This window comes from Marmota monax, unplaced genomic scaffold, assembly GCF_021218885.2.
Source record: "Marmota monax isolate L192 unplaced genomic scaffold, Marmota_monax_Labrador192_F-V1.1 WCK01_AAM20220418_F8-fsc00025, whole genome shotgun sequence".
Classification (NCBI taxonomy): Eukaryota; Metazoa; Chordata; class Mammalia; order Rodentia; family Sciuridae; genus Marmota; species Marmota monax.
This window is the reverse complement of record NW_026691950.1, coordinates 18,222,173-18,243,815: the sequence shown is the minus strand read 5'-3', so window position 1 is coordinate 18,243,815 and position 21,643 is coordinate 18,222,173. Positions and strand designations below refer to the sequence as shown.

Below are 21,643 nucleotides of genomic sequence, written 5' to 3'. Positions count from 1 at the left end.
TTGTTTTGTTTTTTTTATGTGACGCTGAGGATTGAACCCACAACCTTGTGCATGCGAGACAATCTCTCTACCAACTGAGCTATGTCCCTAGCCCAAAGCTATAGTTTTAATCATAAAAATAAATTCCCAATGAATTCATGAGAAATTAATGTGCTATGCATAGTGCACAGGTTATTGAAATATGTCTTAACAAAAATATCCAAAAATTTTTCTAAAGATTAATATAGATTAATAAAAACATTTCCCATTTTGATAGTGAAAATTTAATATTATTAAACATCTTTACTGTAATATAATTTATATACATAAATCATTCATTTGAAGTATACAATGTAATTATTTTTAATATATTTGAGTTGGAAAGCTATCAGAATAAACTTATTTTACATTTTTATTGCACCTGTGAAATTCTGAAAATATCAAGTCATTCCCTTCATCTACATAGCTCTTGCCAGGCACAGCATCCCAATCCTTTTCCCACTATGTAGCGAAGAGTGCATTCCCTGTATTTAAAGATTTGCTTATTCTGAACATTTAATATAAGTGGGAACCCTCAATATGTTGTCCTTTGTGATTGACTTTTTTCATTTAACATAATATTTTTAAAGTTTATCCATTTTTACCATGTATTACTACTTTACTTTTATTGTCAAATAATATTCCATTGTATAGATATGTCCCTTTTCATTTATCTTGTCATCAATTGATAGATATTGGGTGTTTCTACTTTTGGGCTAACATAAATAAAATCGCTTTGAGCACTGGTAGGTATTGAAATGTGGACATATATATTAATTTTTATTGGGTAAATATTTACGGAGTAGAATTGCTGGACCAAATGACTGCTGTTTAACATTCTGAAAATCTATAAAACTACATTCATTCTCCAGTAGCAAGGTGACCATATAATATTGCCACAAACAATGTGAGAGTTATGATTCCTTCACATCCTCATTATTTGTTAATATTTTTTAATGTAGCCATACTAGAGGATGAAGTCATTATATATTATAAAGTTATCATTGTGTATGTAATGTAAGCTGTGGAAGTTTTGATACCTCTTTGGTTCTAATAAGCACTGACGACCAACATTTGACTTTAGGTACAACATTTCCTTGCACTTTTAAAATAACAGGAAAGTAGTCCTGTTGATGTTTAATACAATTCTAGTATGGATAATTCCTTTATAGAAAAATTTATATTCAACTCCCAGAATTCTTACATATGGTGATAATTTTATGTCCATTGATAGGATTCCTGGGTGATAAAATGATGACCTAAATAAACCCACTTTATAATATACATAAACAGAAAACATGCACTTGGGTTTTAATAAAATAATTTATAACTACACATATGTGTTGTCCATATACATATTAGATGTTTAACTTAATATGTCTTTGAAAAATTCATTTTCATTATCCGTATTATTTCTTACTGGCCAAACTATAATCAAACACACATAGTGATAATATATCCAGTAAGTAAATGTCATACAGAAAGGTTCATGTCAAATATATAAAAATGTTTTACAATATTGAACAATAGTTGCTTAGAAAAATACTCCAAAGTATGACTTTTGAGTAGGGTTAAGTGGCTATAAATTGTGAACAAATGTATAAAATAAATCTGTGCATATATCTTGTAGATACTATCAAGTTTAATGTTTCTTGTCTACTCCCTATCTTGAATAAGTATTTTTTGAATCAACAATAATTTTTCTACTCAAATACTTACAGTGGTGAGATGAAGAAGTGAAAATAAAGATATCTGAGGCTTATAACTAATAAAAACTACCCCTTTTAGAACTTCTCTTACGCTAATAATTTGGGAGCCACATGCAAGATATAGTAGATGATTTACAACAATTTCAGATCATACAATCTGATTTAAGTTCTTTTTAAGAGTTTGGCCATTCTTTTACTACTAAAAAATTTTTGGTTGATTGTAATTTTTTTTAACTTATTCCACACTTTTAGAACCATCTCACCAATTTTCTAGTTCAGATTTTCTCTCTCAGCCTATTTTCTGGGGTTTAACTCCTTCTCAATACTCTCCTTGCTCATATTAATTCCTTATCCTTTCTTCCAAAAAACTCATCTACTGCTTTTTCAATTGTATACACGAGATTGGGAGGAAGGTGCTATAAAATCTTGATATGATTTTACTCTTTAAGTAAAAAATTACTGTTCAAAGTATTTACATTTTTGGTAATATTGAAATAACTAAAATTTAAATGAACTGATTAGTTTAGATGATAATACCAAAGTATTTAGCACCAAATTTCTAAAGCAATCCAGTTTGAAATATTGTTATGTCAATGCCAATCTTTGCTATAATTATATTCTGATAGTATCCTATTGAATGGCTTCACTGAATATTCCAATGAATAAAAGTATGAGAGATCAAGAGAATAAATGAAAACAAAGAAAAATGGAAATAAATGCCCATTATTAACAGTGCAATTTAGATTTAGCAGAGTACTATTTTTAAAAAAATGATATTTAGTTCTTTAAATGGATTTTTTTAAATGTCAGATTATTGTGTCCAAATGTTATTCTAAGTAGATCTTTGTGAGTCTATGTCAGTCAGATAAAAAGATATCCTTAAACAAACATCAGAAAATAATGATTCTTTATAAGCATTACAAATTGATGGCCAAATAAACAACATCTCAAAATGCTTTGTGTGTGAGTATGTGTTTTGTATATAATAATAAATTCAATAGCCCTAATAACATCTCATAGAAAAACTCATCATAATCCATCAAACAAAATATGAGTTACCTCTATCTTTATCAAAATAGCATTTATTTAACCTCAAAAAAACATTTTATCTCTAACTGTATCTCCTTCCATTGATATGATTATCTACTTTTTAGAAATGCAAGCAATTATTATCGTTGTTAAAGATTTCAGACACATGAAACTTCAGTGTCAGTATAATAAAAGAATTAAACAGGGGAGAAAAAGGAGAAATGTCTATTATGTGGATGATTATAATATTTATTAAATGGTTTTATTGTAGACGTACTCTAAGTGGGTGAGATCAAGCAGTAAAAATTTAAGAATCATGCTAATCTCAAAAATTAGTGTAAAAGACTTCCAAGACAAAAAATTTACTATATTGAACTTTATAAAAATTTATGGAAAATAGCTAATAATATTTCTCTAATGTCTGGCTCATGTCAGTTCATACTAGATTTTTTAAAAAATTCAATAAAGCATATAGGAAGGTAGCACTAGCAAATAAACTCAAACAAACTTGAAGCAGCAGTTAACGTGAATGAGGAGTCATGTGGTGAGTAGGACCTGGGAGAGACCATACATGTTAAAATGAAAGCAATAAACAGCAGTAACAGAAAGTAGAACAACAAAGACAGATATGATAATAAAAAGCAAGATATATATTTTGATATGCAAAAATGCTGCGTGTTGTGTAAAAATCCATTGCTTATTTATTTACTTTTTAAAGAATATGTGATTAAGCCATGAGGGGAATAGGTTAAATTCATTTCAAATTCTCAGGTAAACACCATGGACTAAATAACGGTTCTCTGAATCCCTGCTTCTTCAAAGAGCAAAATATCACTGTGTAGATGTTGGGTTGGATAAACTACAAAAACTAGAGGTAAACATTTTTCCATGTATTTCAAATGCCTTTCCGTAGACAATTTATTTAAAATGTACAACTGAGGTATTAAAACACTTCATGTCTGCCTGTGATAGAATTTTAATGAAAATTTCCCTATTCTCTTCTTGCTTTCATCTATTTTTCCCTTTTCTCAATATCTGTTTTGCTTTGTGGAGGGGTTGGAAATAATGATAATTGTAAAACTGAACTATTAGGGCTTGCTTAAATCAGTGACTGGGAAATAAATTAGCTTCTATTCCCACAAAGTAATAATATCAGTTAAGTGAGACCTTCCAGTTATGGTGCAGGAAATTAAAGCCATGATGGCTAAAGCTTTAACAAAGTCACAAGAGACTGTATATTATTGATTCCAAGAAAGACAGATTTCTATTATCCAGAAATATGACATCTGTCTCAAAATGCATGATTAAAAAAACCAAGCAAACAAGTTGAATCAGCTCAGTAACAGGAAAATATGCAAATGACTAAAAAGAAAATAAAATCAATATTAAACAAAAACAAAAGCAAATCAGGACCTTCAAAAGAACGAAATTGAACTGTTTAAAACAAATATTTGAAATAATATAATGTTAATTTCTTAGAGGGAGAATTCATTAATCAAAATGTAAAATCCTGAAGGTCCAGGAAGAGTAACTGCTTATGTGGGTTTGTTATCAGGTTAATAGAAATATAAAATTAATGGTGATGAATGCACAACAATAGGTACATAACAAAAACAATCAAAGTATATGCATTAAAGAAGTTTTACAGTATGTGAATTATGTCAATAAACAAATTCTTTGTTTTAATCTATGATGAGTCTAATGGCTGTCACCTATGATATCTTTAGAGACAACCTCAGATTTTTTCATATCTTAGTTTATTTTTACAACTATTTCTGAGATCCACAGAATAAACTGAGTTTTAACTAAAATTCACAAAGCCAGATTAAAAAATACTTGTTATTAATTGCATTCAGACAAAAGGTGTTATATAGCCTGTTGCTGTACTCAAGGGGGAAAAAAAGACCTCAACAAAATTTAGATGGTCTTCTTTTAATTGTATCAATGCCTATACACCAACACATATGGTATTTTTATTATGCTCCCCAAAATTCTGGCATCCTCTCCTTGCTGATTCCTCTTTATGGATCCTCATTTCTGGGAAGCAAGCTGCTTTACTGCCATCATGTTCAGGCTGCTGAATATTGGTAGAAAGTCATGAAATTTGGCTTAACTTCTGTACAAATTGATGTTATCTAACCTCATCTGAGCCTTCAATGCTGCTTGGAAATCTTTTTATTAAAGTCTAATTGGCTCCTAAACACATTTTTCCATAGTGCTCACTTTACAGCTTTTCAAATCTGTCCTTTCAATGTGACCTCACCTATTCACTCAATAAAAATCCTCTCTGTCTACTTGATGGAAACTTTTCTCTGCTTCAAAATTTACCTTATCATTTGTAGGGAGTACTTCATTTGAAATAAACCTGACTTTCATTATCACTTGTCTGAAACTATCTTAGCTGTATAACCATGGCAAGGCAATTAATTTATGTGGTCCTTGATTTTCTAATCTGTAAAATTAATACCATGTACTTGGTGAATTTTATTCATTTGTTTTTGAATTTTTTTTGGCAGTGCTGGGGATTTGACTCAGGGCATTGCACATGCTAGGCAATCACTGAGCTACAACCCCAGCCCTATCTTAAGAATGGGTTTTGTTAAATTGCTGAGGCTGACCTTGAAAGAGTGACCCTCCTGCCTCAGCCTTCCAGGTGCTGGAACTATAGGCATGCAGCACCAAACCCTTCCACTTGGTGAATTTTAAAGCCATGTTCAATATTAAATAAAAGTCTTTCTAATCTTGTGCTTAGTATTTTGTACTTCCCCCAAGACCTTTCCCTTTCATTCAGCCTATACATACTGAATACAAATAAGGCACAAGGCATTTTTTTCTCTGTTAATCTCCTATCAGTTTGATTCTTCTCACCTTAAACATGCTTAAGACTTCATCTTCTAAAATCCTTCTTCATTATTGTAATTGCACAAGCTAACGGTTTCACTACTTTTCAATCAAATTACTGCAGGATATGGATAATACTTGAAGACTTTGCTTTCTTATGACTAACGTATCTTTTTATGCCTTCAATTTGGCTTCTGTTTCTGGCACTTTCTCAAAACAGCTGTTGCAAAGGTCAAATGATTTTTTTTTTTTGATGCTCATCCTACTTGAACTATCCCTGATATAAATCATCACTGGTTTTGAACCACCATCTTGAAACTTTGTTTTCACTTTCCTTGACCCTCAAAGTCCAGCTCTATTTCTGGGGTGCTACTTTTCTCCTCTCTTTCTTTACTTTTCTGTTCCTTTCCTGGTCTATGTCCCAAACATGGATATCCATCAGTGATCTCTTTTGATCTTTATTTTTCTTCTACTGAAAGCGTCACTCATCCTTGGATCTTAATAGTTTATGTGGATTACAAAAACTTTTTAACTGAACTCTTTCAGTAGCTGGACATCTCTATTTGTTGGTCTCACTAACCTAAAGTTATATTGAAATTAAAATTCATCACTACACTCTAAAACCCACGTAAGAGGAAGGAAAAAAAGGAGGGGGGAACGCAACCTGATCTAGCTCTTAGAATTCTTCCATTAATGATATAAAAAGTTTTCTAGTGATCAGGAGTCACATGACAGGGTAAAAAAATGTCACTTGTGTCAGGAACTGCTCTGTCCTCTGAAAACCCACAGCTTTTCATATACTTAGCTCTTTATTGTACAAATATCTCAAGTCTCTGAAAAACAACAAAATTATCATTCTTATCATTACCTGAGGTTATGATCTAGAAAACATAGGCTGTTTTAAAACAGCATCAAAATTAGTCTCAAGCCATTTTTTCCCACCTCACAACAAAAATGTAATCATACATTCAATTATATCCGTTTGCTTTTCCAGATCCTTCCTTTAATTCTGTGAGTTAATACAAAGACCAAGAGAATCCAATGAAAGCTCATTTCAACTAGATTTAAAGAGAGGGAGAAAAGAAAGAGAAAGCCATCCACTCACACTTTGTCTGTCCCATAACTCCTGTAGTCCACAGCCGCAGACACAGCCACAATGAGCGCGGGCATCCCATAGCCCACCAAGTAGAAGTACTTCCTCCGTGAATGCTCACTCTCGAAAACCTCCACCAGCATGATGTACAACTGCACGCCCTCCAAGAACATCCAGGTGAAGGCAGCCAGGAAGAAGAAATGTAAGAGGGCAGCGAAAACGGCACAGGCGATCTAGGAAGATGAGCAGAGTCAGTCAAATATCTGCCACGTGAGTGTGTGTCAACTGCGAAAAACTGACATGAGTGTTTATCAACATTGCGGTAGTAAGGTAGGTCTGTGGAAGTCATCCAGAGAAGATCTTTAAAATACATGTGTTAAACACGAATTAGATATGGTTTATCTTTGAAATCTGTACTTAATACCAATAATGGCTTAGGTATGGCAACATAGCATCAGAATAAGGACAAATTACAACACTTAGGAAAAAATTCTAATAAGAGCCTATAGATAATCACCACTAAGCTTAGTCTAAAGATTTTAAAAATAGATTTCAGGAATTTTTTTTCCTGATCAGTCATGTGTGTACTAATATAGTAAATTGGTTTTGTTGTTGTCGTTTGAGGCTAGCATTTAACCCAGGGCCTCAGTGCAAGGCAAGAGCTCTACCATTGAGCTACATCTCCAGCTCTACGTTATTTAATTGTAAAGAAGGGAGGAACATTAAAACCAAGGGGAATAAATTTTCTTAAAATTAAACAATATAATTAATAATAATCTTTTATGATGAGATTACTAATTATTAGTAATTTCTTCTTTATTGATTCCCTGCCTTGTTTCTTTCCTGGTATTTTTGTCAATGTACTATGTATCACTCTAAACAAGACTAGCCAAATGAAGCAACAGTTCTTATTTATTTATTTGTTTGTTTGTTTATCTTTCTATTTATTTATTTATATTAGCACACACATGACTAGGACCAGGAGAAAAAAAAATAATCGTGAAAACTATTTTTAAAATATTTATTTATTTATTGGTACCAGGGATTGAAGCAAGGGTTGTTCTACCACTAAGCTACATCATCAGTCTTTTTCTTATTTTTTTAATTCTTGAGACAGGTCTCAGAAAGTTGCCTGGGTTGACTTTGAACTTGTGATCTTCCTGCTTCAGCCTCTTGAGTAGCTGGGATTAGAGCCATGTGTTACTTCATCTGGCATTTATATACAAGGTACTGTAAATTTCTGCTGACCATCTATTAATTTTCCGTTCTCATTTCAGCTCCCGAAATTCTCACTGCTTTGAGTTCTTGCTATTTACATGAAGTGTTGACTAAATTCTATAACTCCTATTAGCAAACATCAGCACCTTATAGAAATTTTTAAGAATAAGATTAATTTATTGATAAGTCTGGTCCTAAAGAAATGTGACAAGCAGGCACGGTGGTATACACCTTTAATTAATCCCAGTGACTTAGAGGCTGAAGTAGGAGGATCACATGATCAAGGCCAGCCTGGGCAACTTAGTGAGACTCTATTTCAAAATAAAACATAAAAAGGACTGGAGATATGATCAGTGGTTTTGTGCCCCTTGGTTAATCCCCAGTACCAAACAAACAAACAAACAAACAACAACAACAAAAAAAAAACCAGGGATGGGGATAGAAAAATGTGAGAAAGGGTAGGTCACTGTCACTGGGATAGAAAGATGACATGAAGGACATGTGAAAGAGAGAGAAATCAGGTCTCAAGCCTTAGATAGATGTAGAAGAGGATACCTAATCAGCAATAAAAGGAAAGATAAGTTTGGTTGAGCTTCACTATACCCAGGTTTTTTCATATCAATCACTATTTTTTAATATTTATTTTTTACTTATAGGTGGACACATACCTTTATTTTATTTCATTTTTTATATGGTGCTGAGGATCCAACCCAGGGCCTCGCACGTGCTAGGCATGCACTCTACCTCTGAGACACAATCCCAGCCCCTCAATCACTATTCTTTATGTGACTCATCAAAAACCAATTTGTGTAGTAGACAATATTTAGTGAAGCTCATCATACCATATGTAATGTCAGGAAGCAAAAATAAAAATAATATTTCTAAATGAAAAGAAATCAAATAGTATTTAAATTGCAGGTTAACAAAAGAACAACATAATCTCTTCTTGAAAAATAACACAATTTTTCATTTATTGCCTTTTAGAATTAGAACTTCAGCTATTAATTTTTGTTATTGTAGGGCTTTACTTTTTTGGGGAAAGGAAAGTGTACTTTGATTGCTTATTCATATATATACATTTAGGGACAAAATTACCACATAAGTATATGATAACCAATTACAAATATATTCACCATAATTGTACCTTTTGAGTCATTAATCATGAATGTGTAATCACAGATATGAATCCAGCTGCATTTGTACCATAAAGTACACCATGCATATAGGCACATACTAAAGAATAGTATTAAGTGAATGAATTATTTATTATACTCAAAAGTCTTTCTTTTCCATTGCAGTTTTAATCATGAAAACAAACTAGTACCATAATTATCAATCTTAAACAGAAAAGGCCTCAAAAAATTTTAAGTGGGCACAAAATCTGTGTAATGTAAGATGTTGTCTATTGTTTATACATTTGGTTTGGTTTTACCAAAAACAGTTGGCTAGTTCCGTTTGTTTTTTTCTTTCTTTGTTTCTTCCTTCTTTCCTCAGTAATGACTAAATGTAGGAAGTATTCAAGAATGAAGCTGGCACTTAAAGAGGTGAACTGTATCCAACGAAATAAAAAGTACCAAACAAAATTTGGGAAAAGCATATATATATATTCTAAAAATAACCTTTAGTTTGTACTCTTTGCCAAAATGTGTCAATTAGAAAAACTATTTTTGAGATGAAAAATGTAAGATAATATTAGCTATCTTTTCAAGATTATAAAGCTGAAAAAATAACAATTCTGTTTGAAAAGATATTTCTGCATTCTCCAAATGACCTTATTAAACATTCTCCAAGATTCAGCACTACAATTTTAAAAATTAAGAAAAAGATAATGAAGATATGTAGTTCTTCAGAAAGATGTTTATGAGAAAGGAAAGAAAATTTTGGAAGTAATGTAAATCTTATTCAGAATAGTATGGCCATTTCTGAAGACAGTTTGTTAATTTCTCCCAGAACTAAACATATTCTTATGATATGATCCAGTAATTACACTCCTCGATATTTACCTAAAGTAGTTGGAAATATGTTTGTACAAAAACCTGCATATGAGATGTTTATAGTATCTTTATTCATAATTATCCAAACATGGAAGCAACCAAGATGTCTGTCAGTAGGTAAATGGATAAATAAAGTGGTACATTAGACATTTTGGACTGCTATTCAGTACCAAGAAGAAATGAGCTATCTTGTCTCCAAAAGACGTGGAGAAAACTTCAATGTATATTACTAAGTGAAAAATCAAATATGAAAAAGCTACAAACTACATGATTCCAACTGGATAATATTTCAGCAAAGGCAAAACTATGGAGACAATACAAATAATTAGTGGTTGCCATGGCTTCAAAGGGAGGGAGGAATGACCACAAGAAGTACAGAGAATTTTCAAGTCAATGGAAATATTTTGTGTGATATTTTAAGGGTAAATATACAGATCTATGCATTTGTCCAAACTCATAAAATATATAAACACCTACAGTGACTTCTAACAAATTATGAACTATGGACTTTCAATAATAATAATAATATGTCAATATGGGTTCACCAACTGTCACAAATGTATCATTTGGATGGAGGATATTGATAAAGGAGGAGACTATGCATATGTGGAAACAAATGATCATTGGAAAATCTCTGTATGTTTTACTGAAAAATCAAAACCTGCTCTAATAAATAAATAAGCAAACAAATAAATAAAAGATGTGCATCTCATTCACATTTACTAGTATTTTACGACAGTGAAACATGAAAAACGGAAAACTTGAGTAACATCTGAAAAGTACTGTCTATTAAATCAAAGAAAATATACTTTCAATCATAATTATTTTCAGTATTGGCAATATGGAAAACTGGAAGTGAAAGAATTCTTTACTAATGTCAATGAAGGTGGCTTACTGGTTGGTCAGTTCGGTTGATTCCAATGAGGAAGAGCAGCTCTGCTACAAAAAGGCTGATGCAGAGATTCTTGTGGATGGTGTTACGGTCACTCTGGAGCCCACGGAAAAAGCAAAATGTGAAGATGCAGATCAGGAGACAAACAAGAGACAGCAAAATTCCAACCCATGTAATCACATCCAAAAGAAGGTCATGGACTGCATCACTGTGCTGGAAACACAATAGGAAAAAAAAAGTTGTAATCATCATAACCAATTATAAAGTTTCATATGTGCCTGGATTCAGGAAACATGATCTTAATAATGCACAAAATATCCTACATACCTACAAGAAATAAAATTTTCTCTTTCACAAATACAGCATTTCATCTTTCCTCTGAAGTGTGAATCACTTGCATATTCACCAATGTCAATAGCATTTGCTGCTTTGTTAGCAAATGCATTTCAGGATAGTAATAACTGACTCAGATCCATTTAATTTGGCCAAATATTTAAAGGAAAAACTTTGGTTTTCTAACTTATATTACTTTTAAAATTAATTTTCATACAGCTGACTCTGGGGAATACTCTATTAAAAAAACTAAGCTACACACTTAAGGAAATGGTGTCACAATTCAATTTTGAATCACTTCAGGATTGTTTTGTATGTGAAATATATAATTCTTATGTTCTATAAATTCTTTATCAGAATTTACAAGTTGAGTTCATAAAAGTATGCATTTTTATAAAAATCCCCAGTTAATTCTCATGAATAGTCACATATGTGTACCATTTATTTAGTGGGAAGATCTAAAAGAAAGAAGATATTCATTGGATTTATATTCATATTGAATGGCTTAAGGAGATCAGGAAATTTGATCCTTGAAGGGGTTTAAATGAATGAAATCTGTTATATGTAGATGGGAAGTAAGTATTCTGAATCACTATGCCTAATAACAGAATAAAGCAGATAATAGAGCTAAGAAACAAGAAAAAGTTCACAAATACACTTCTGTGCTTCATGACACTGCCATTTTGGGCTATGATAAGAAGGTCATGGACTGCCTCATTCCTTGGTCTGTCCATTATTTCATTTTTGTATTTATCCTAAGACTCAGAAGTCTCTGTCCATTCTGTTTTAGTTTGCCCCCATGCAAACTAAAACCCCATTCCCCAAGGTTTTAGAATTCGGGGTCTCCCACCATAGCCGTGTGCCAAGGTGGTAGAGCAGAGTTGAGAAACTCTCTATGATAGTCCATTACTTTTATCTTCCTAGGTTTCCTGCAAAGCCCTAAATACCTAACTTCTATCAGTAGAGGACTAGATAAGTAAATAAAGTTAAAATGTGTAATTCTTAAGTAGAAAATCAATATATTAGACTTACTGTTACAAACATGGATACGTCTCAAAATTCTAATATAAGGTTTACTTTAAAAAAAAATAGCAACCAGCAAAAGAATCTAAACAGGATGAGATCATTTATTAAAAAAAACTTAAAAGATACAAATCGATGACATTAATTTTTTATGAACATATGCAAAAGTACAAACATGTACTTAGAAAAACTCTGAGTGGATAACAATAGATATTTTCCTAATGGATAAATTTTTTCAACTGTGTAGATCACACATTGATTTAGGATGGAAGTGACCAATTAATTATTGTCCACACCAACCGAGGTGAGTACTCCTGTTAAAATTACATCGATATCTAAGCCTTCTGTTTATTGTCTTTCACTTCAAACTTCAAGCTTTCAAAGATCATTTGGAATGTAGAAATTATCAGAAGTGACCCTCCAGGCTGCAATCTGAATCATAATACTTCTTATGCTGCTGGATATGACTTAACAGTTGTTACTGGATGAAGACTTCTTCTAGAACTGTCAGTGAAACTGTTCTGAAATATTTCTGTATGACTCTAGAGTGTATTTCTCCAAAGAAACACAAATCATGAAAGAAAATCATATGAAACTGTGTTAACTGCTTTGTTCTCCAGGGGATACTTCTAGAGTAGGGTTGGGTCTCTGACAGCTTAAAATTACTTTTACTGTTTGAGAACGGAGAGTGGTTATTGCTACCGGGTTCTCTGAACAGAGAGCTATTTGCTCTCTTGTTTGATTCAAAGAAAAGACGCTGCAATTGAGGATCAAGCACCAATACGCAGCACAGCAGTCTCCAATAATGGAAAAAATATATATATAGCAGGTTTAATACCTTCTCAAATATATCCTAAAGACTTTAAATACCAAAGGAAAGGGAAAAGGAAGGGGGGCAGGTGTAGTGTAAGAGAGAGGATGAAACCGAAAAAAAATAAAAGAAATAAAAGCTCCCAAAATCTTTCAGCAGTTGCAATACTAAAATGTGTTACTTGGTGTCTTCGTAGGTCCTTCAGAAATCCCATAAAGTTATTGAGAGAAGAATAACAGAACTCAAAATGTCACAAACAAAAGTAAAAAACATTCAAACAAAAAGAAAGGCGATGAATACTGGGATCTGATATAACTCAAAATGTAAATTTGATCAGTAAGATGAAAGGAAAAGAACAATGGATATTAACTGTTAATAAGAGATGAAAATTTAAAGAGCCTTGTTTATAGTAGCCTTCTATCTATAATCATTAACTTCCAGGAGGCTAGTACTTGAAAGCAAACAAACAAAAACAACAACAACAAAACTCCCTTCAAGAGATTGGCCAATTAAGTAAAACTCTCAGGAAAAGTTGTAACAATGTGTTAATGGAACAAGTATTCCTATTTCTGAAGTTCCCTGCTTGTGAGAACTATGTAACTCAATTCCTGTAACAGGGTTTATACACACTCTCATGCACCTAAAGAACAAGGATCATATTCATCTTCTAGAAATATGCATGACACAGAAATATGCTTTGTCAATATTTTCTTTTAAATAATTATATACCCCACTCCTTTCAGAACAAATTCCTGAGGGTTGAACTCTTGGTATAGCTTCAACATCCATCCAATCTCCACTTAGATATTTAATGTTATTAAATATTATATGTCAAAAACTGACCTTATCCTGTTCTCTTTTCTCCTACAACCCTCTAATCTGCTTTTTCCCTCTGATCCCCCCAAGTCAGGAAACAGCAACTTCATTATTTGAAGTATTCTGGACAAAAACTTAGGAGTCTTATTGATTTCTGTATTTCTTTCACATACAGAAAAACCTTTTAATTGGTTGAGAGATCTTATAGATTCTACCTTCTAAATCTGACAGTTGCTCATAACATAAACTGTACCAACTTCATTGAAACCACCTGATATTTTTATAGCTTCCTAATTAATTAATTTCTATTGTCATTGTTATCCAGTATATTCAGCAGAGCAGAGACATTCTTTTCAAATAAATGTTCAACAACATCACAAAGCCTTCAGTGTCTCCCACCTCAATGAGAATACCAACCAACCAACCAACCAACCACTGGAAGTCCTTACAAAGACCCAGGCAGTCCTATGAGATGTCTACCCTTCTAGCATTGTTGTCTTGCTCTATCCCTCATAGATATTGCAGCCCAGAATCTTTGCATTTGATGTGGCTTTGGCTGGAGTAGTCTCCCAGTAAGCCATATTTGCTTGGCTTACTTGCCCTCCTTTCCTTCACAAATGCCACCTTGTCACAGAGGGCTTTGAGTTGCTCTATCTAAAATTATAAACACCTTTCCCCCATTATCTCTTTATTGCTTTCCTTGCAATATTTTCTGCTCAGCACCTACCTGAACTCTATATTTTATTAATTTTTCTTGTTTAACTTTCTATTTCCCTCTCCCCTGCTAGGAAGTAAGCTCCAAATAAATTTTTTTTTGATTACCAATAAACCAGCTGTTAGAAAACCAGATGCTAGATTCACAATTAATGGGTTGATTGAGGATGTGAATCTTGAGTCTTTCTTTAATTCTCCTCCTTTCCTCTTCCTCTTCCTCCTCCTCCTCCTCCTCCTCCTCCTCCTCCTCCTCCTTCTCCTTCTTCTCTTCCCCCTGCCCCCTTTGAACTAGGCAAAGCCAGAAGCACTTTACCACTGATCTACATCCTGAGTCCTTTTTATCTTTTGTTGTGAAACAAGATTTCATTAAGTTGCTTAGGGCTTTGCTAAATTGCTGAGGCTGGCCTTGAATTTGTGATCCTCCCAAGTTGCTGGGATTACAGGCATATGCCACTGTGCCCAGGATAATTATTTTTATATTCTACAATGGACTTAGATTACAAATTGTAAGTTGTATCGTACTGCCCATTGTGCAAACTTTGGAACTCTTTGGTTCCCCAATCACTTGTACTAAAATTTTGAGTGTATTGTGGCACCTACTTGGGAGGCTGAGGCAGGAGGATTACTTTAGCACAGTTGTTCAAGGCCAGCCTGGGCAACACAGCAAGACTCATTCTCAAAGGGGGAAACATACACACACACACACACACACACACATGTGTGTGTATGTATGTAAAATAAAATAAAATAAATGTTTGAATAAAAGATGAAGAAAATTAGAGCTGGAGAATGATACATTGGTTGCATTTTAATGTCATAAGATATACTGAAATGTGAAGCCATCAAATCATTATAAAAATAGAGGTAAAAGTATAATTGTAAATAAGAGAATATCAAAGTAAATCTTGGGGGATTTTACCTTGTCCCCCCATTGAGTAATTGCTACCTTGAACAAACTATAGAGAAGCTCCTCAACTTATGGTAGGATTACATCCCATAGGCCTATCTTCAATGGAAAACATCATAAACTGAAATGCATTTACAGAACATCATAGTTTAGTGACACAGTACCCTGTAGAGTGGGGTTGTTCACCCTAGTGGTGATGTGGCTCCCTGGGAACTGTGGCTTCCTGCCACCACCCAACATTATGAAAATTAATCATACCACATATTACTAGCCTGGGAAGTGATCAAAATTCAAAATTCATAGGACAGTTTCCAGTGAATAAGCACTGCTTTTGCACCATCTTAAAGTTGAACAAATCATTAAATAGAGCCATAATCATAAATTCTGCACTGTCTATCATTTACTTTTTGAGTATCAGAAGCCTCAACCACTTAGGAGTATCAGAGTCTTCAGGTTGTTGTGTTAAAGTAAGAAAGCCAGTATTTCTATTTCTAATTAGAATAGAGTCTGTATTTTTATATTCAAAAGCAAATTTCATTTACATAATCAAAATTCTATAATCATAATGTTAGTAATATTTTAACTAAGGACACCAAACATCATTCGAAAGTAGTTTATATTATTAATATTTGTGCATCTGATATATTAAGGCCACAAAATGCCCACAGAATCTGCAGATGACATGTTTTAAGTTTAGAATTTGAATTTCCCTTTCATTACTGTTTATGACTTTTAAATAATAATGCAGGAAGGGACACACTTTCATCTATACATGCATCCTTAACTTATAAATAAAAAAAGATAAGTAGCAAAGACTTTCATTTAAAATTTCTTTTCTAGGATTTTACCTTAAACCAGTACAACTTATTGCAAAGAATGCTTAGGAAACACAATAAATAAAAATAAGTAAACAACAAAAAAATAAAGTCATGAAAAATAAGCTTCCTAAGAGAAGATGGGGAGTTTTGACAGAAAACCTTGGAGGAAAATGGTAGAATAATTCATCCAAAGGGTTTTAGAATCTCAAAGCTTCTACCCTCTCAAAATGAAACTTGCATGAAATGATATTTACTTTTCATATTTTTATGAAGTTTCTGTTCCTATTTGAAATGCCAAATGTTTTGTAAGATCTACAGGAAGTTTTTGATTTTTCTTTTATTTTTATCTCAACCAATCTGTTTTGTCTTGTCACTGAGGATTGCTCATGGGGTACTCAAATACCACAAAAAGAAGAGAGATAGGGAAAGATGGTTTAAATAATCATCCCTCATGAAAGCCACTCCATCCGTGCAAAATTCAAATGCACCAGTACATACACATATTTAAGGAAACTAAGGCCAAGTTCATAAAATAGGTAATTGTGACTTTTCATGATTTATATAACTCAATCTAAGTACAAAAAGACTGCATGAGGGAATTATGAAATTTCTAACTTCATCAAAAAAATGAGTTGGCAAACAGGATAGAGAAATAGCTTTTTCTTGTGGGAGTTCATAACCCACTTGAATCAAAGTGTGGAATATGATATGTCAAGAAATTTGTAATGTTTTGAACAACCCACAATAAAAAATTTAAAAAAAAAAAGTGTTTCTACATAAGACATGAACTCTACTCATTAACTTTGAATCCCTCTAAGATAATTGTTTTTCTTTTATAAAAAACAATTTTAAGAGAATTGCATTTTCCAAATACTGCTTAGGCAATCATAATAATTATGAGCTATAGGCCAGTAATTAATTATTAAGAAGCTGTTTTACTTTCTGCATAACTTTCTGTATGATAATGCATTACTTGAATATTGTTTGTTAAAGCACAAAAATAAGACTTTTAAACCACCTCTTAAGTGTAACCTGAACTGATTATTTTTAGTAATAATAATATCAGGATTTTTATGCAAACGTGAACATTTGCTTTATTACTAACGTTATCACATAAGCATAAGACATTGATTTGAACTGTTTCACTGAAGCCAGGAGGATTCCATAAAGCCTATTTTCTAATAAACGTGGCATGAACTCTGTGAAATAAATTCCTGCTATTTTTCTAAATCTTGGGAAGTAGGTTGCCAGACAAAAAGGTCATCTCACCAACTCCTGGGAAAGTAAAGGTATCAATGGTGTGAAGAAATTAAAATTTCCTTTGCAGAACAAGACGAAAAGTCTCAGTTGAGAAACACATTAAGAAGGACAATATAATTCTGTTTTTCACTTTTTAAATAGTTAATTAAGTTCATAACCCACTTGAATCAAAGTGTGAAATATGATATATCAAGAAATTTGTAATGTTTTGAACAACCAACAATAAAAAAATTAAAAAAAAATAGTTAATTAATCAAAACAATGAATCATTACTAAAAAAAGGGAATAGTAGCAAGTAAGAACCTATAAAAGTTTCCTAATCCCCAAGTGTCCTTTGGATTTAATAGAACTTATTCAGCAAAATCTCTTTAGTTACAGAGGTATAATATAGCCCACTCTAATGTATTTGTGATTTTTTTTTTTTTGCTGTGAATTAGAAAGAAAGTGTTTTCACCACATTGGTGAACCATATCCACAACTTTCAAAGCAATGGAAACAGAAAATAAAATAATAAAAACATGTGGGAACTAAGTACTTCACAGTAGCTCAAAGTTAAATTCAAGTACAAGTAAAAAAAAAGGATTAAATATGATTATACATGAATAATTGGAGATCAATCAGAAATTTTTAAAGAAAATGAAACCATCAAGCAATAGTGGAGAAGAGTTTAGAAATATCTGAGGTATGAAAAAAACATTAAATTAAGGGAGGAAGATTGAAAATTTCATTCTTCACATTTCTGCGTTAAATAAAATTATTAATAATAGTTAACATATAACTTTTAAAATGTCATATTTTATCAGAAGCTCTTAAAACTGAAGCCCAGAGAGTAAATAATTTACCAACATCATTCACTTATTATGCAGTGGAGATATGCTTAACATGGAATGGCCAACCAACTGGGTTTGCTCAGTAACAGTCCTGCTTGCAACACTAAATTTTTTGCATTCTGATAAAACCTTCTTCAAGTCAAGAAAAGCCCTGGATATCAAAGAGAAGTACAGAAGGATGAAAAATATAAAATCCATACAACAGTGTAAAAAATCATCTGAACACCATTTTTAGTGAATGGGTGCTGGGTTGGTTTGCATGATTTGTGGTTCCCAATGAACTGGATCATGCATTGTTGCATTATTCTGGGTGACATAAATATGCAAATTAAATGTATTGTGATAAGGAGCTCCTCTTTAACCTCTCCTGTGAGTAAACTGTTGGGTTTTCTATCAAAATTGGACTATTTTAGTTTTACATTATGACTATTGTGACTGTGTTTCCTAATAATTCAATAATGAAAATGAGTGACAATATTATTAAATCTCACATGACACTACTAAAAACGAAATACTAAACAACTGCAGTGCCACTATTATGTAAAATTAAAACAACTAAAAAAATGATATGGACACAAGAAACTAGATAAGGCAGAAACCCAAATCTGAGGATACTGCAAAATATGCACAATGAATTTGGGAGGAGGTTTGGGATAGATGATATGAACATAAATACGGAGACTGAATCTCTCAACTCTAGTATGACAGGTAAGTTTTTGTATGTTTGTTTTTAAAAAATTACCTCCCTGCAGAAGGCATCAATTCTCTGTTGAAAATAGTGGTCTTTGAATTAGCTGGATTTACCATAAGAATAACATGCATTATTGTTAGGTCCCTTGATTGTTCTATGCCCCTGAATATAGCTGCTTTTCCTGATTTGGTTGCAACTAAAATGCCCTGAGGCTGAAAAAAAAAAAGTGGGGAATATGATAACCAATGTGTAGAGCTGACTGTGTCAGCTCTTATCCTTTCTACAGTATATCAAATGATGTTTTGAATCATGGAAAAGGTGTGTTTCCTCTAGTTCTTAGGCACTTTAATTTGAAAAATAGAGTTTCAAGTTAGCTTGATTTCTATGAAGATGTTAATGGAACTTTAGAAGCTACAAAAGTATTAGCATCTTCTACAAAGTTGAAGCTTTTACTAATCTAAAGATTTTACTACTCTATCTCCATACCTAACCATGCAAAATGTAAATTTGGAAAATATTATTCACCCTATGATTTTTTTTTACAGAAGAAGATAAATAGTTCTTATTCACTGAATATCCTGCACAACTTTACACAATAATCATACAAAGTGATGTGATTTGCATACATGTGATATTGAGGCTTCACAGTGAAATTTTTTGGTCACTTCTATACTTCTATTTTCTCAGAATGTGCAGAAGCACTTAATGAGCTTTTTGACATTCTAGAAATGGAAGGGGATAGTCTCCTGGCATTTTTTTTTTTTACAAGATGGCCATCAAGATGACTGGTCATAGACAAGATGTTAAAATACCGGCTTTCTGTAAAATTATATTTTCAAAGTGTAAGGCAAAATCGTATCTCTAATTTTAAAATACTTAACAGATGAGAATGGAGAAAAAGATTATACACTACAAAAGACATTTATATGATGTTGTTTGAGGTTATGTGTTGGTTAGTATAATAACTCATGCAGTAAGAAATGTGATTCATTTTGGGAATTTAAGACCTTTTCCCAAAAATGTCACCAGAAAAGGACAGCCTAGTTAAACAAAACTTCCTCGTGTCTTTACTAACATATTTAGAATGTGATCTCAATTTCAGAAGGTAAAATTATGTGCTTTTAAACTATTATTCTTGATGTATTTTAACATGTTGACATTTAATGTGTTTGGAAGTATTCAAAAACGGTGGACATTTTAGACATGGTCAATCTAATATGTGAGTTCACAGATGCAAAGGATCTCATGGACATATTGGTGGTGTACCAAAACAAGCCTGCAGATACATAGTAGATGGGCTTTGTGAGAGATGGCAACTAATTTCTGCAAGTCTAAAAAGTGACTAAGTAAAGCTATTAAGTAACCATAAGTATTCCATGTTCAAAGATTTTAGCGGAGAAGACAATTAGTTTGATATTATCATACTGAAATGACATAAGGAATGAATATGAGTTCTATAAGCAGAATTGCAAGTCAAAGTGAATCTTACTTTTTATTATACTGTGTTTTATCTCTATAAAAAAGGAAAGAAGGGAAAAGACAAAAAGAAACATGTCAATTATTTTATTTAAAAATAGATAATATCTATTTAATTACTATCTTGCTTAGTAAAGACTTTGAAAAAAAGTCTTATATTTATGTATCTTAAAAATACCCAATATATTCTAAGAGTTTTAATATCAAAAGAAGACAAAAACATTAAAATAAATTGCTGTTTATGACAGAAACATAATAAAAATATTTTCATGCTAATAGTCCTACTCTTAACTACCATTAAATATTATTAATTGCCACTGTTAAATAGTAAGGACACAAATTATTTTGTATCAAGAATAATTTTGGTTTTGCAGGGCTATTTCCCACTGGCTCTCTAAAGTTAGTTACCCTAAGTAGCCAAATCACAAATGATTGCCTATATTTCCTTTTGTGAATCAATTTTACAAAGTCCCTTAGAATTGTAAGAAGCTGGATTTTGTGAAGGCAAATGTCCTGACTATCCTTTTATTATAATTATTAAACCCAGAGGTTTTGTTAAAACAACGTTTTCTTAGAACCATTCAGCAAACTTTCCAATTCTCAGAGAAAATGGCTAACCTCTAAGTTTACCTGCTTTAATAAGCACAGGAACACTGGTTTAGAAAATACTTTTTAAAGGGTTTGGGTGGTAGGGATGGGGGAGAAAATATGAAGTTTAGGGAAACGACAGCACTGAAATACTAGACTTGAGTAAACTAGATCGTTTTTCTTTACCATTTTATCAGGATTCTCACAGTCATTCCCTTTGGCACATAAGAAAGATAAATTTATCATAGTGAGAAAGACTAATTTTAAATTAGAGACACATTGAATTAAGTTAAAAGTAATTGTTCATACATCGACTATAAAAGCCACACAACAGAGAATACACTCAGTTAAAAACTATTCAGTAAATATTGGTAGATTCATTATCAGAACATTTGTGAGGGTCAGCTACTAAATAAAGCAATATGAATGAAATTATGAACACATACACTTGCACATGCACACCCAAGTTCTTTTTTTCTTCCTTTATTCCATTTTCATAGCTCTAAGCAACTTCAGGGAAAAATAAAAGGAATCTTCATTAGGCTTTCTTTTTTCCAGTCTCATGTATAAATTCCTTACATT

At 32.3% G+C, this 21,643-nt stretch overlaps 1 protein-coding gene across 22 annotated transcripts in view; it reads right to left on the bottom strand.

Annotated features, from left to right (window-relative positions):
- Positions 1 to 21,643, bottom strand: part of Adgrl3 (adhesion G protein-coupled receptor L3) — a 785,567-nt gene that overhangs the window by 96,875 nt on the left and 667,049 nt on the right. For all 22 annotated transcript variants that reach the window (XM_058571494.1, XM_058571546.1, XM_058571073.1 and 19 more), the window contains 2 exons: positions 10,798 to 11,007; positions 6,703 to 6,923 (listed from right to left, as the gene is read on the bottom strand). In XM_058571494.1, the coding sequence (XP_058427477.1) occupies positions 6,703 to 6,923; positions 10,798 to 11,007 (431 nt within the window). The remainder of the gene's footprint in view (positions 1 to 6,702; positions 6,924 to 10,797; positions 11,008 to 21,643) is intronic.